This window comes from Somniosus microcephalus, unplaced genomic scaffold (genome assembly GCF_052327205.1).
Source record: "Somniosus microcephalus isolate GS21.2 unplaced genomic scaffold, FLI_Smic_1.0 unresolved_chr1, whole genome shotgun sequence".
Lineage (NCBI taxonomy): Eukaryota > Metazoa > Chordata > Chondrichthyes > Squaliformes > Somniosidae > Somniosus > Somniosus microcephalus.
The window spans coordinates 12425351-12438114 of NW_028225179.1; the positions used below are offsets into that span (position 1 = coordinate 12425351).

The window sequence follows — 12764 nt, forward strand, 5'->3', positions numbered from 1 at the left end:
GGGGTCAGTGGAGGGTCAATGGGGTCGGGGTAGGTGGAGGGTCGGGTGGGGCCGGGGTTGGTGGAGGGACGGGTGGAGTCAGTGGAGGGTCGGGTGGGGTCGGGGTAGGTGGAGGGTCGGGTGGGGTCAGTGGAGGGTCGGGTGGGGTCAGGGTAGGTGGGGGGTAGGGTGGGGCTGGGGTCAGTGGAGTGTCAGGTGTGGTCAGTGGAGCGTCGGGTGGGGTCAGTGGACGGTCGGGGCAGTCAGGGGAGGGCCGGGTGGGGCCAGGGTCGGTGGAGGGTCGGGTGGGGTTGGTGGAGGGTCGGGTGGGGTCAGGGTAGGTGGAGGGTCGGGTGAGGTCGGTGGAGGGTCGGCTGGGGCTGGGGTTGGTGGAGGGTCGGGTGGGGCCGGGGTCGGTGGAGGGTCGGGTGTGGTTGGGGTCGGTGGAGCATTGGGTGGGGTCGGTGGAGGGTCGGGTGAGGTCAGGTGGGGCCGGGGTCGGTGGAGGGTCGGGTGGGCCCAGGGTCGGTGGAGAGTCGGGCGGGGCTCGGGTCACCAGAGGGTCGGGTGGGGTCGGGGTCAGTGGAGGGTTGTGTGGGGTCGGTGGAGGGTCAGGTGGGGTTGGGTGGGGCCAGGGTTGGTGTAGTGTCGGGTGGGGTCGGGGTCGGTGGAGCATTGGGTGGGGCTGGGGTCGGTAGAGGGTCAGGTGGGGCCGGGGTCGGTGGAGGGTCGGGTGGGGCCGGGGTCTGTGGAGGGTCGGGCCGGGGTCGATGGAGGGTCAGGTGGGGTCGGTGTCGGGTCGGTTGGGGCCGGGGGTGGTGGAGGGTCAGGTGGGGCCGGGGGCAGTGGAGGGTCGGGTGGGGCCGGGGTCGGTGGAGTGTCAGGTGGGGTCGGTGGAGGGTCGGGTGGGGTCAGGGTAGGTGGAGGGTCTGGTGGGGCCGGGGTCGGTGGAGGGTCGGGTGGAGCCGGTGGAGGGTCGGGCGGGTTCGGGGTAGGTCAGTGGAGCGTCGGGTGGGGTCGGTGGAGGGTCGGGTGGGGACGGGGTTGGTGGGGGGTCAGGTGGGGTCGGTGGGGGGTCAGGTGGGGTCGGTGGAGGGTCAGGTGTGGTCAGGGTAGATGGAGGGTTGGTTGGGGTCGGTGGAGGGTCGGGTGGGGTCGGTGGAGCGTCGGGTGGGGTCACTGGAGGGTCAGGTGGGGTCGGTGGAAGGTCGCATGGGGCCGGGGTCGGTGGAGGGTCGGGTGTGGTCGGGGTTGGTGGAGGGTCGGGTGGGGTCAGTGGAGGGTCGGGTGGGTTCGGGGTCGGTGGAGGGTCAGGTGGGCCCAGGGTCGGTGGAGGGTCGGGTGGGGTCGGGGGAGGGTCGGTTGGGGCCGGGGGCGGTGGAGGGTCGGGTGGGGGCGGGGTCGGTGGAGTGTCGGGTGGGGTCGGTGGAGGGTCGGGTGGGGTCGGGGTAGGTGGAGGGTTGGGTAGTGCCGGGGTTGGTGGAGGGTTGGGTGGGGTCAGGGTAGGTGGAGGGTCGGGTGGGGTCGGTGGAGGGTCGGATGGGGCCTGGGTCGGTGGAGGGTCGGGTGGGGTCGGTGGAGGGTCGGGTGGGGTCAGTGGAGCCGGGGTCGGTGGAGGTTTGGGTGGGGTCAGGGTATGTGGAGGGGCAGGTGGGATCGGTGGAGGGTCGGGTGGGACTGGGGTCGGTGGAGGTTCGGGTGGGTCCGGGGTAGTTTGTGGGTCGGGTGGGGTTGGGGTCGGTGGAAGGTTGGGTGGTGTCAGTGGAGGGTCGGGTGGGGATGGGGTCAGTGGTGGGTCGGGTGGGGCCGGGGTTGGTGGAGGGTCAAGTGGGGCTGGGGTCGGTGGAGGGTCGGGTGGGGTCGGTGGAGGGTTGGGTGGGGTCGGAGTATGTGGTGGGTCGGGTGGGGTCGGTGGAGGGTTGGGTGGGACTGGGTCAGTGGAGGGTCAGGTGGGGCCGGGGTAGGTGGAGGGTCAGGTGGGGCCGGGGTCGGTGGAGGGTCGGGTGGGGTCGGTGGAGGGTCGGGTGGGCTGGGTTCGGTGGAGGGTTGGGTGTGTTCGGTGGAGGGTCGGGTGGGCCGGGGTCGATGGAGGGTTGGGCGGTTTCGATGGACGGTTTGGTGGGGTCGGGTCGGGTGGGTTCGGGCTCTGTGGAGGGCCGGGTTGCGTCGGGGTTGGTGGGGCCATCGGGTGGGGCTGGGGTCAGGGGAAGGTCGGGTGGGACCATGCCTGCTGTTAATTATGTTATTTCTTATAGTTTCACAATTATACATATGAACAGCACAGATTATAATTTTATCTATTCTACTACTCACTCTGCTTTGAGCTGATATTGTGCTTAATAACAGACAAACTCTCTTCTTTCCCCTGATCTGATTACAGATTCCAACCAGTCGATTCAGTGAATGGAATGTCTTATCAGTGTTGCCATAGCGACCTGTCTGCAGTGAAACAGCTGTTTGAGTTTCTAACTCAGACTAAACGTCTCTTTCCCATAATGCATATCACAGACGACATTTGATGTCAATGAATTTTAGCCTTGTTATGTTAATATCTCTAAACCTATAAGAAAGAAAGACTTGCATTTATATAGCACCTTTCACCACCTCAGGACGTCGCAATGTGCTTCACAGCCAATGAAGTACTTTGGAAGTGTAGTCACTGACAGTGTTGTATTGTAGGAAACAAGCGGCTCAGATACACAAACCTTTAAAAGTGGGAGGACAATTTAAGGCTCGCGGTATTAAAGGGAGTGGGGCAGCATGGATAGGAAGTTTTGTAAAGGACAGAGAGTAGTGGTTAATGGATGTTCAGACTGGAGGGATGTAAACAGTGGTGTCCCCTAGGGTCAGTGTTGGGACCATTGCTCTTCTCAATATAGACAAATGATCTGGGCTTGGGTTTATGGAGCACAAGATCAACATATCTAGCTGAGACTACAATAGGGAGGGTGGGAAACTGTGAAGAGTGATTTCAATGTGATATACATGGGCTAGTAGATTGAACAGGTAGAGGTCAGATGAAATTTAATGTAGAGATATGTGAAGTGATACATTTTTGGAGGAAAAATGAGGGCAAATGTACATTTTAAGTTGAAACATACAAGATTTTGAGGGGTATTGACAGGGTAGATGCTGAGAGGTTGTTTCCCTTGGCTGGAGTGTGTAGAACGAATGGGCATAATCGCAGGATAAGGGGCCGGCCATTTAAGACTGAGATGAGGAGGAATTTCTTTACTCAGAGGGTTGTGAATCTTTGGAATTCTCTGCCCCAGAGGGCTGTGAATGCTGAGTCTTTGAGTATATTCAAGGCTGAGATAGATAGATATTTGGACTCTAGGGGAATCAAGGGATATGGGGATCGGGTGGGAAAGTGGAGTTGAGGTCGATGATCAGTCATGATCTTATTGAATGGTGGAGCAGGCTCGAGGGGCCGTGTGACCCACTCCTGCTCCTAATTCTTATGTTCTTATGTAAAACTTTAAAAGGAGTAGAGGAGCAGAGTGATTTGAGAGTTCAGGTACAGTGGTGTTCCACAGGGATCGGTGCTGGGCTCACTGTGGTTCATAAACGATTTGGATTCAGGAATCAGAAGAACAATTTCAAAGTTTGTCGATAACACTAAAAAAGGTAGAGTTAATACTGAGGAAGACAAAATGCAAGAAGCCATTAATAAATTTCAGAATGGGGGTGTAATTGGCAAATGAATTTCACTGTAGATCAGTGTGAGGTGGTGTGTTAATGAATTTCATGAAAGATCAGTGTGAGGTGGTGTGTTAATGAATTTCACTATCGGATAATGTGAGGTGGTGTGTTAATGAATTTCACTGTAGATCAGTGTGAGGTGGTGTGTTAATGAATTTCACTGTAGATCAGTGTGAGGTGGTGTGTTAAAGAATTTCACTAGATCAGTGTGAGGTGGTGTGTTAATGAATTTCACTATAGATCAGTATGAGGTGGTGTGTTAATGAATTTCACTGTAGATCAGAGTGAGGTGGTGTGTTAATGAATTTCACTGTAGATCAGTGTGAGGTGGTGTGTTAATGAATTTCACTATAGATCAGTTTGAGTCAGTCTGTTACTGAATTTCACTATAGATCAGTGTGAGGTGGTGTGTTAATGAATTTCACTATAGATCAGTGTGAGGTGGTGTGTTAATGAATTTCACTGTAGATAAGTGTGAGGTGGTGTGTTAATGAATGTCACTATAGATCAGTGTGAGGTGGTGTGTTAATGAATTTCACTATAGATCAGTGTGAGGTGGTGTTAATGAATGTCACTGTAGATCAGTGTGAGGTGGTGTGTTAATGAGTTTCACTAGAGATCAGTGTGAGGTGGTGTGTTAATGAATGTCACTACAGATCAGTGTGAGGTGGTGTTTTTATCGAATTTCACTATAGATCAGTGTGAGGTGGTGTGTTAATGAATTTCATTATAGGTCAGTGTGAGGCGGTGTGTTTTGGTGGGAAGAATAAGGAAGCCACTCAGTACTTGGACAAGGGGGTGAAATTGGGTTGCTTTGTGCCTCCCGCGATATTCAGCAGGAGGTTAGCGACGGAGTTCATCGGTAGCTCCCCGCGGCACTGCACCGCCGGCAGTGACGTCATCGCCACGCGCAGCACCCCGGCTGCAACCTTGGGTTGTGACCCCTGACCTATTGCCAGACGATACGTCCGACAGGGTCAGGGGTCGTTTCTGCAGCCGCGGCAACGCCACTTAAAGGGCAGGTGTCGGGCGGCAACTTTTTATTTTGGCTGACGACCAGCTCCTGCCCCCTTCCCCTTTCTTCTTCGGGGTGTTGGCCGCGATCGCACAGCAAGGCACTCCTCTTGATCCGACACCCCACTCCCCGGTGGTCCAGCAGGGCCCCGGTGTGCGCAGTGCTAGGACCCTCCCCTTTAATCAGGGAGGGAGGTCTGCTATGACACGGTGCTATGTGCCGACGGGCGTGGCGCTGTTACATGAACCGCCGTGAAATTCACTGGTAGCGCCTCAAGAGGGAGGTGAGCGCTTCCAGTAGCACCCTGCTTGGGGCGCTACCACTGAATTTAATGCACAGGGGCGCTAACTTTGTCGGGGTGCTAAAGTTAGCCCCGGTGATGTTAGCGACCCAAAGGGGGCACCACTGAATTTCCCCCTAAAAGTCTAAATGGGCTGGAGGAGCAGAGGGATCCCAGGATACAGATACACAAATCACTAAAAGTAGCGACACACGTTAATAAGGCCATTAAAAAAAAAGCACTGGGGTACATTCCTAAAGGATCCTTCTGTTCTGTGCCTAGGAGCTCTGAACCATGGCAGAGAGCGGCTGGGGCACATTTCTCACACGCCTCGAGATTAACCCGCACAGCAACTTTGCTGTCAGTGAAGAGAGACGAGAAGGACCAAAGTGCCGTTTGCCCCTCTCAGTGTGGCCCTGAAGGACTGTGTCCAGGCTGGAGTTCTGTTCCCACCGTATGATCCTCCCACAGATTGTCCTTTCTGAGCTCCAGCCAGGTGATGCTAAACACTCAGGTGGGAAAGACAAAAATCTACAACAATGTGTTTAAAACAAAGTTGATTTATTTGACATATATCCAGAATATTAAACTCCAGCCCAGTTCCCGGAGTTATTAACATCAGCAGAAACAATCCCCACCTGTCAGAATGAACATGGTTCAGTCCTGGATGTGATTAACAGCAGCAACAACAACAGAATTCATCCCCTGCAGTCACTTGTGAACTCGCTGGTGTGTCAGCAGGGTGGATGGCTGAGTGAATCCCTTCCCACACACGGAGCAGGTGAATGGCCTCGCCCCAGTGTGAGTGCATTCGTGTTGTATCAGCTTCCTTTTGCTTTTAAAACTGTTCTCAGTCAGAACATTTAAAAGGTCTCTCATCAGTGTGAACAAGTTGATGATCAGTGAGGTGGGATGAGCGAGTGAATCCTTTCCCACACACGGAGCAGGTGAACGGTCTCTCCCCAGTGTGAGTGCACTGGTGTACAGTGAGCTCAGATGATCGCCTGAACCCAGTCCCGCAGTGAGAGCACCTGAACGGTCTCTCGTCAGTGTGAACATGTTGATGGCGTATCAGTGCCCTGGAACCTTTATAGCACTTCCCACAGTCCGAGCAGTTAAAAGGTCTCTCGTCAGTATGAACTCGCTGGTGATTCAGCAGGTTGGATGACTCAATGAATCGCTTCCCACACTCAGAGCAGGTGAACGGCCTCTCCCCAGTGTGAACTTGCTGGTGTCTCAGTAGGGTGGATGACTGACTGAATCCCTTCCCACACTCAGAGCAGGTGAACAGCCTCTCCCTGGTGTGAACACGCTGGTGCATCAGCAGGATGGATGACTGAGCGAATCCCTTCCCACACTCAGAGCAGGTGAACGGCCTCTCCCTGGTGTGAACACGCTGGTGTATCAGCAGTTTGGATGACTCAGTAAATCCCATCCCACACTCAGAGCAGGTGAACGGCCTCTCCCCGGTGTGAACACGCTGGTGTATCAGCAGGCTGGATGACTGAGTGAATCCCTTCCCACACTCAGAGCAGGTGAATGGCCTCTCCCCGGTGTGAATGCGCTTGTGTTGCGATAGGCCAGATGGTTGGCTGAAGCCTCGTCCACACACAGAACACATGTACGATTTCTCCCCGCTGTGAACGGTGCTTTTTGCTTCCATGTTCAGAGGCCGATGATATTCAGATCCGATGAGTCACGTGATCTGTCAGATCTTGACGTGATGTTTGGTTTGAGTTTCCTGTCTGCAAATCCTCCCCTTCCAGTGCCCTGTAAAATTAATTTAAAACAGGGAGCGTGAGAAACAACCCACAAGAAAACAAAGGCAGGTTGTGAAATTGAGCTCAATGAATCTGGTCAATTGTGGGCCCGGCACTAGAAAAAAGTGACCATGAAAGCTGCCGGATTGTCATAAAAACCCAACTGTTTCACTGATGTCCTTCAGGGAAGGGAATCCGCCACCTGGTCTGGGCCTACACAAGACTCTGACCTCTATGGGAGGAGAGAGAGAGAGAGAGGTGGGTGTGGGAGGGGGAGGGGGCAAAGGAAAGGAACTTTATACATCTGCAACTCAACCAGAACTTTGATAGAACCTCCAAAACCCGCAACCTCCACCACCTAGAAGGACAAGGGCAGCTGTTGTATGGGAGCACCATCACATCCAAGTTCCCCTCCAAGTCACACACCATCCTGACTCAGATATATTCAGCGTTGCTGGGTCATAATCCTGGAACTCCTTACCGAACAACATTGTGGGAATACCTTCACCACACGGACTGCAGTAGCTCAAGAAGGCGACTCACCACCCCCTTCTCAATGGGAAACTGGGGATTGGCAATACAGGAAACTTTCATTTAAACGGAGGTTAAATATCCGGAATGCTCTATCCACCGGCAAAATTCAGGAGTCAGTTCAGATAACTTTTTTTACCTTTAGCTGCTTTTTTTCTCCATTTGTGGCTCTGCAAGCATCTAGCTGAAGCTGTTGCTTAGCTACAGAGACGCTTTCAAGCTGCGCTGACTTTTTTGAAGCTGTTGCTAAGCAACAGGGTTTGTTGCTTCAGACGGAGCTCAGAAGCTCCGTATCTTTTAACTATAGCGCTCGTTTCTCCGGCAGTGTTGATCGACCGGCACCAGCTCGGTCCCGTCAGTGCCGGATACCAGAAAGTTTCCTGTATTTGCTGCTCTTGCGAGCTATGCCCACATCCCAAAAATGAATTAAAACAAATCTGTAGATGTAAACTAGATTAAAAGCCTGTACAGAAATACTTGTTCCGAAAACAATACTCTTTTACATTGTACGGACAGTGTCTGTGTAACAACCTAAACTCCCCTAGAATCCACCTCCCTTGACAGTCTCACATTGGAAATTGTTGGGTCCTCCTGGGTTCAGAAGTACTGGGGGTTAAACCCAGCAGCTTCTCCTCCATCTCCACTCCAGCTCAAACTGAAACATAGAAACATACAAACATAGAAGCACAGAAGATAGGAGCAGGAGTAGGTTATTCAGCCCCTCAAGCCTGCTCCGCCATTCAATGTGATCATGGCTGATTATCCAAATTCAGTACCTGGTCCCTGCTTTCTCCCTTGATCCCTTTAGCTTTAAGAAATATATCCAACTCCTTCTTGAATATATTTAATGTATTGGCCTCTACTGCCTTCTGTGGTAGAGAATTCCATAGGTTCACCACTCTCTGGGTGAAGAAATTCCTCCTCATTACTGTCCTAAATGGCTTACCCCGTATCCTTAGACTGTGACCACTGGTTCTGGACTCCCTGACCATCGGGAACATCCTTCCTGCATCTAGTCTGTCTAGTCCTGTCAGAATTTTATAAGTTTCAATGAGATCCCCTCTCATTCTTCTAAACTCCAGTGAGTACAAGCCCAATCGTCCCAATCTCTCCTCACATGTAATTCCTGCCATCCCAGGTATCAGCCTGGTAAATCTTCGTTGAACTCCTTCCACGGCAAGAACATCCTTCCTCAGATAAGGCGACCAAAACTGCACACAATACTCACAATGTGGTCTCACCAAGGCCCTGTACAACTGCAGCAAGACATCCTTGTTCCTGCACTCAAACCCTCTTGCTACGAAGGCCAACATACCATTTGCCTTCTTAACCGTCTGCTGCACCTGCATGCTTACCTTCAGCGACTGGTGCACAAGGACACTCAGGTCTCGTTGCACTTCCCCTTCTCCCAATCTATTGCCATTCAGATAATAATCTGCCTTCCTGTTTTTGCCACCAAAGTGGATAACCTCGCATTTATCCACATTATACTGCATCTGCCATGCTTCTGCCTAATCACCCAACCTGTCCAAATCATACTGGGGTTTCTCGGCATCCTCCTCACACACGCCCACCCTGCTTTGTGTCGTCTGCAAACTTGGAGATGTTACATCTAGTTCCCTCGTCTAGATCATTTATATATATTGTGAATAGCTGGGGTCCAAGGACCGATCCCTGCGGTACCCCACTAGTCACTGCCTGTCACTCGGAAAAAGATCCGTTTCTTCCAATTCTTTGCTTCCTGTCTGCCAACCAGTTCTCTATTAGTCAGTACCTTGCCCCCAATCCCATGTGCCTTAGCTTTACACGCTAATCTCTTATACGGTACCTTATCGAAAGCCTTCTGAAAGTCCAAATACACCACATTCACTGGTTCTCCCTTATCTATTCTACCAGATACATCCTCAAAAAATTCCAGATTAGTCAAGCATGATTTACCTTTTGTAAATCCATGTTGACTTTGTCCGATCCTGTCACTGTTTTCCAAGTGCTCTGCTGTTACATCTTTTATAATGGACTCTAGCATTTTCCCCACTACCGATATAATTCCCCGTTTTCTCTCTACCACCTTTTTTGAATAGTGCGGTAATATTAGCTGCCCTCCAATCCATGGGAACTGTTCCAGAGTCTATCGAATTTTGGAAGATGACCAGCAATGCATATACTATTTCTAGGGCTACTTCCTTAACTACCCTAGGATGTCGATTATCAGGCCCTGGGGATTTATCGGCCTTCAATCCTGTCAATTTCCCTAACACCATTTCCCTACAAATACTGATTTCTTTCAGTTCCTCCCTCTCATTAGACCCTATGTTCCTCAACATCTCTGGGAGGTTATTTGTGTCCTCCTTTGTGGAGACAGAACCAAAATATGTATTTTATTGGCCTGCCATTTCTTTGTTCCCCATTATAAATTCCCCTGATTCTGACTGCAAGGGACCTATACTTGACTTCACCAATCTTTTTCTCTTCACATATCTACAGTTAGTTTTTATGTTCCCTGAAAGCTTACTCTCATACTCTATTTTCCCCCATTTAATTAATCCCTTTGTCCTCCTTTGCTGAATCCTAAACTGCTTCCAATCCTCAGGTTTACTACGTTTTCTGGCCAATTTATATGTCCTCTCCTTGGATCTTACGCTATCCCTAATTTCCCTTGTTAGCCACAGTTGAGTCACACTTTTTGTTTTTCTTTTATGCCAAACAAGGATGAACAAATTCTGTAGTTCATCCATGTGATCTTTGAATGTTTGCCATTGCCTATCCACTGTCAACCCTTTGAGTAACATTCCCCAATCAATCCTACCCAACTCGCGCCTCATACCATCGTAGTTTCCTTTATTTAAATTCAGGACCCTAGTCTCTGAGTCAACTGCTTCACTCTCCATCTTAATGAAGAATTCTATCATATTATGATCACTCTGACCCAAGGGGCCTCGCACAAAAAGATTGCTAATTAATCCTTTCTCATTACATAATACCCAGATTAAGATGGCCTGATCTCTAGTTGGTTCCTCGACATATTGGTCCAGGAAACCATCCCGTATACACTCCAGGAATCCCTCCCCCACAGTATGGTTACTAATTTGGTTAGTCCAATTTATATGTAGATTAAAGTCACCCATGATAACTGCTGTGCCCTTATTGAACGCATCTCTAATTTCCCGTTTAATGCCATCCCCAACCTCCGCATTACTGTTTGGAGGTCTGTATAACACTCCCACTAACGTTTTCTGCCCCTTGCTATTTCTCAGCTCTACCCATACAGATTCCACATCATCAGAGCTAATATCCTTCCTTTCAATTGTGTTAATCTCCTCTTTAAAAAGCTATGCTAGCCCACCTCCTTTTCCTTTTTGCCGATCTTTCCTGAATATTGAAAACCCCTGGATGTTGCGTTCCCAGGCTTGGTCTCCCTCGAGCCATGTTTCCGGAATCCCAATCATATCATATCCGTTTACCTCTATTTGCGCAGATAATTCATCCACCTTATTATGAATGCTCCTCGCATTAAGACACAAGGCCTTCAGGCTTGCTTTTTTTAACACTCTTACACCTTTTAGAATTATTATTTACTGTGGCCATGTTTGATTTAAACCCTTGATTTCTCTGACCACCACCTTTGCTTTTCTCCTTCCTGTCTTTTGCTTCTATCCTGGTTTCCCTTTCCTCTGTCTCCCTGCTCAGGTTCCCAACCCCATGCCATTTTAGTTTAAACCCTCCCCCACAGCACTAGCAAACACTCCCCCTAGGACAGCGGTCCCAGTCCTGCCCAGGTGCAAACTGTCCAGTTTGTACTAGCCCCACCTCCCCCAGAACCGGTTCCAATGTCCCAGGAATTTGAATCCCTCCCCCATGCACCATTCCTCTAGCCATGTAGTCATCTGAAATATCCTTCTATTTCTACTCTGACTAGCACGTGGCACTGGTAGCAATCCTGAGATTACTACCTTGGAGGTCCTATTTTTTAATTTACCTCCTAGCCCCCTATATTCAGCTTTTAGGACCTCATCCCTTTTTTTTACCTATATCGTTGGTACCTATATGCACCACAACAATTGGTTGTTCACCCTCCCCTTCCAAAATGTTCTGCAGCCGCTCTGAGGCATTCTTGACCCTTGCACCAGGAAGGCAACATACCATCCTGGAGTCACGTTTGCGGCCGCAGAAACGCCTATCTATTCCCCTTACAATAGAATCCCTTATTACTATAGCTCCCCCACTCTTTTTCCTCCTGTCCTGTGCAGCGGAACCATCCACGTTGCCAGGAAGTTGGCTGCTGCTGCCTTCCCCTGATAAGCCATCCTCCCCAACAATATCCAAAGCAGTATATCTGTTTGAGAGAGGGATGGTCACAGGGGAACCCTGCACTACCTGCCTGCGTCTACTGCTCTGCCTGGTGGTCACCCATTCTCTTCCTGCCTGTGTAGCCTTTACCTGCGGTGTGACCAGCTCCCTAAACGTGCTATCCACGATGTCCTCAGCATCGTGAATGCTCCAGTATGTATCCACTCGCAGCTCCAGCGCCGCAATGCGGTCTGTCAGTAGCTGCAGCTGGATACACTTCCCGCACACATGGTTATCAGGGACACAGGAAGTGTCACAAGAATTACAGACACCCTATAAACTCCGCCGCCTCGCTCTTAATATCACCGCCGCCGCTCCTCACAGGTCCGCTGCTGTGGGGCTTACCTGCTCCACCACCTCGCTTTAAAGCACCACCGCCGCTCCTCATAGGTCCACCGCTGCCGTGGGGCCTACCTGTGCCTCGGATAATAGATACATAGAAGTTAGGAGCAGGAGTTGGCCATTCGGCCCCTCGAGTACCTGATGGAAAGAAATTTGCAGGGTTACGGGGAAAGGGCGGGGAGTGGGACTCGCTGAAGTGGTCTTGCAGATAGCTGGCACGGGCTCGACGGGCTGAATGGCCTCCTTCTGTGCTGTAACCATTCTATGATTCTATAAAATATTAGAAAGTTTGTTCCACAGAAGCACGAGGATTATCTGCTTTTATTGATTAATTTAAAAAGTCTCTATTAAAACCTGAGCCAGTGTGTTGTGAGCCAAAGAGCCTTGTGTCTAAGGCGGGGAATAAAGGCCCACAGCCTCCCCGGGTCCCGGGCCCTGAAAAAGGGACTGGAGAAACTCGCTGCCCTGCAGATCAGACAATCAGCCGGTGCTAGTCCCGCCCCTCGGGCTCCCCGATTGGTTGGAGGACCCGCCGCCGGCTCGCTCCTCCAGTCCCGCCCACTGGGTGCTGCTAGCCCCGCCCCTTGGGCTCCCCGATTGGTTGGAGGACCCACCGCCGGCTCGCTCCTCCAGCCCCACCCCGCTCGCTCCCTATTGGTGGGAAGCTGCCGTCAATCAGGCCGCGGGCCCGGGTGACGTGTCCCCGAGGAGATCACGTGCACCGTCCAAGTGCCGCCGCTCGGTCCGGGGCCTCGCGGACTCTGAGGTTTTTCTATTTCTCTCGATTCTCTCCCGATCCACCCCGCGC

At 51.5% G+C, this 12764-nt stretch overlaps 2 protein-coding genes and 1 pseudogene across 3 annotated transcripts in view; 1 reads left to right on the forward strand and 2 right to left on the reverse strand.

Annotated features, from left to right (window-relative positions):
• Positions 1-12764, forward strand: part of LOC147093447 (uncharacterized) — a 420125-nt pseudogene that overhangs the window by 328190 nt on the left and 79171 nt on the right. The gene's annotated exons all lie outside the window — the stretch shown is intronic.
• LOC147093453 (uncharacterized) overlaps positions 1-12764 on the reverse strand; it is a 290098-nt gene that overhangs the window by 155303 nt on the left and 122031 nt on the right. The gene's annotated exons all lie outside the window — the stretch shown is intronic.
• LOC147093455 (uncharacterized) lies at positions 5521-12431 on the reverse strand. The gene is made up of 2 exons (XM_085974334.1): positions 11960-12431; positions 5521-6746 (listed from the first exon to the last, which is right to left on the reverse strand). The coding sequence occupies exon 2, from the start codon at positions 6637-6639 to the stop codon at positions 5827-5829; it is 813 nt and encodes a 270-aa protein (XP_085830460.1). The 5' UTR covers positions 6640-6746; positions 11960-12431; the 3' UTR covers positions 5521-5826.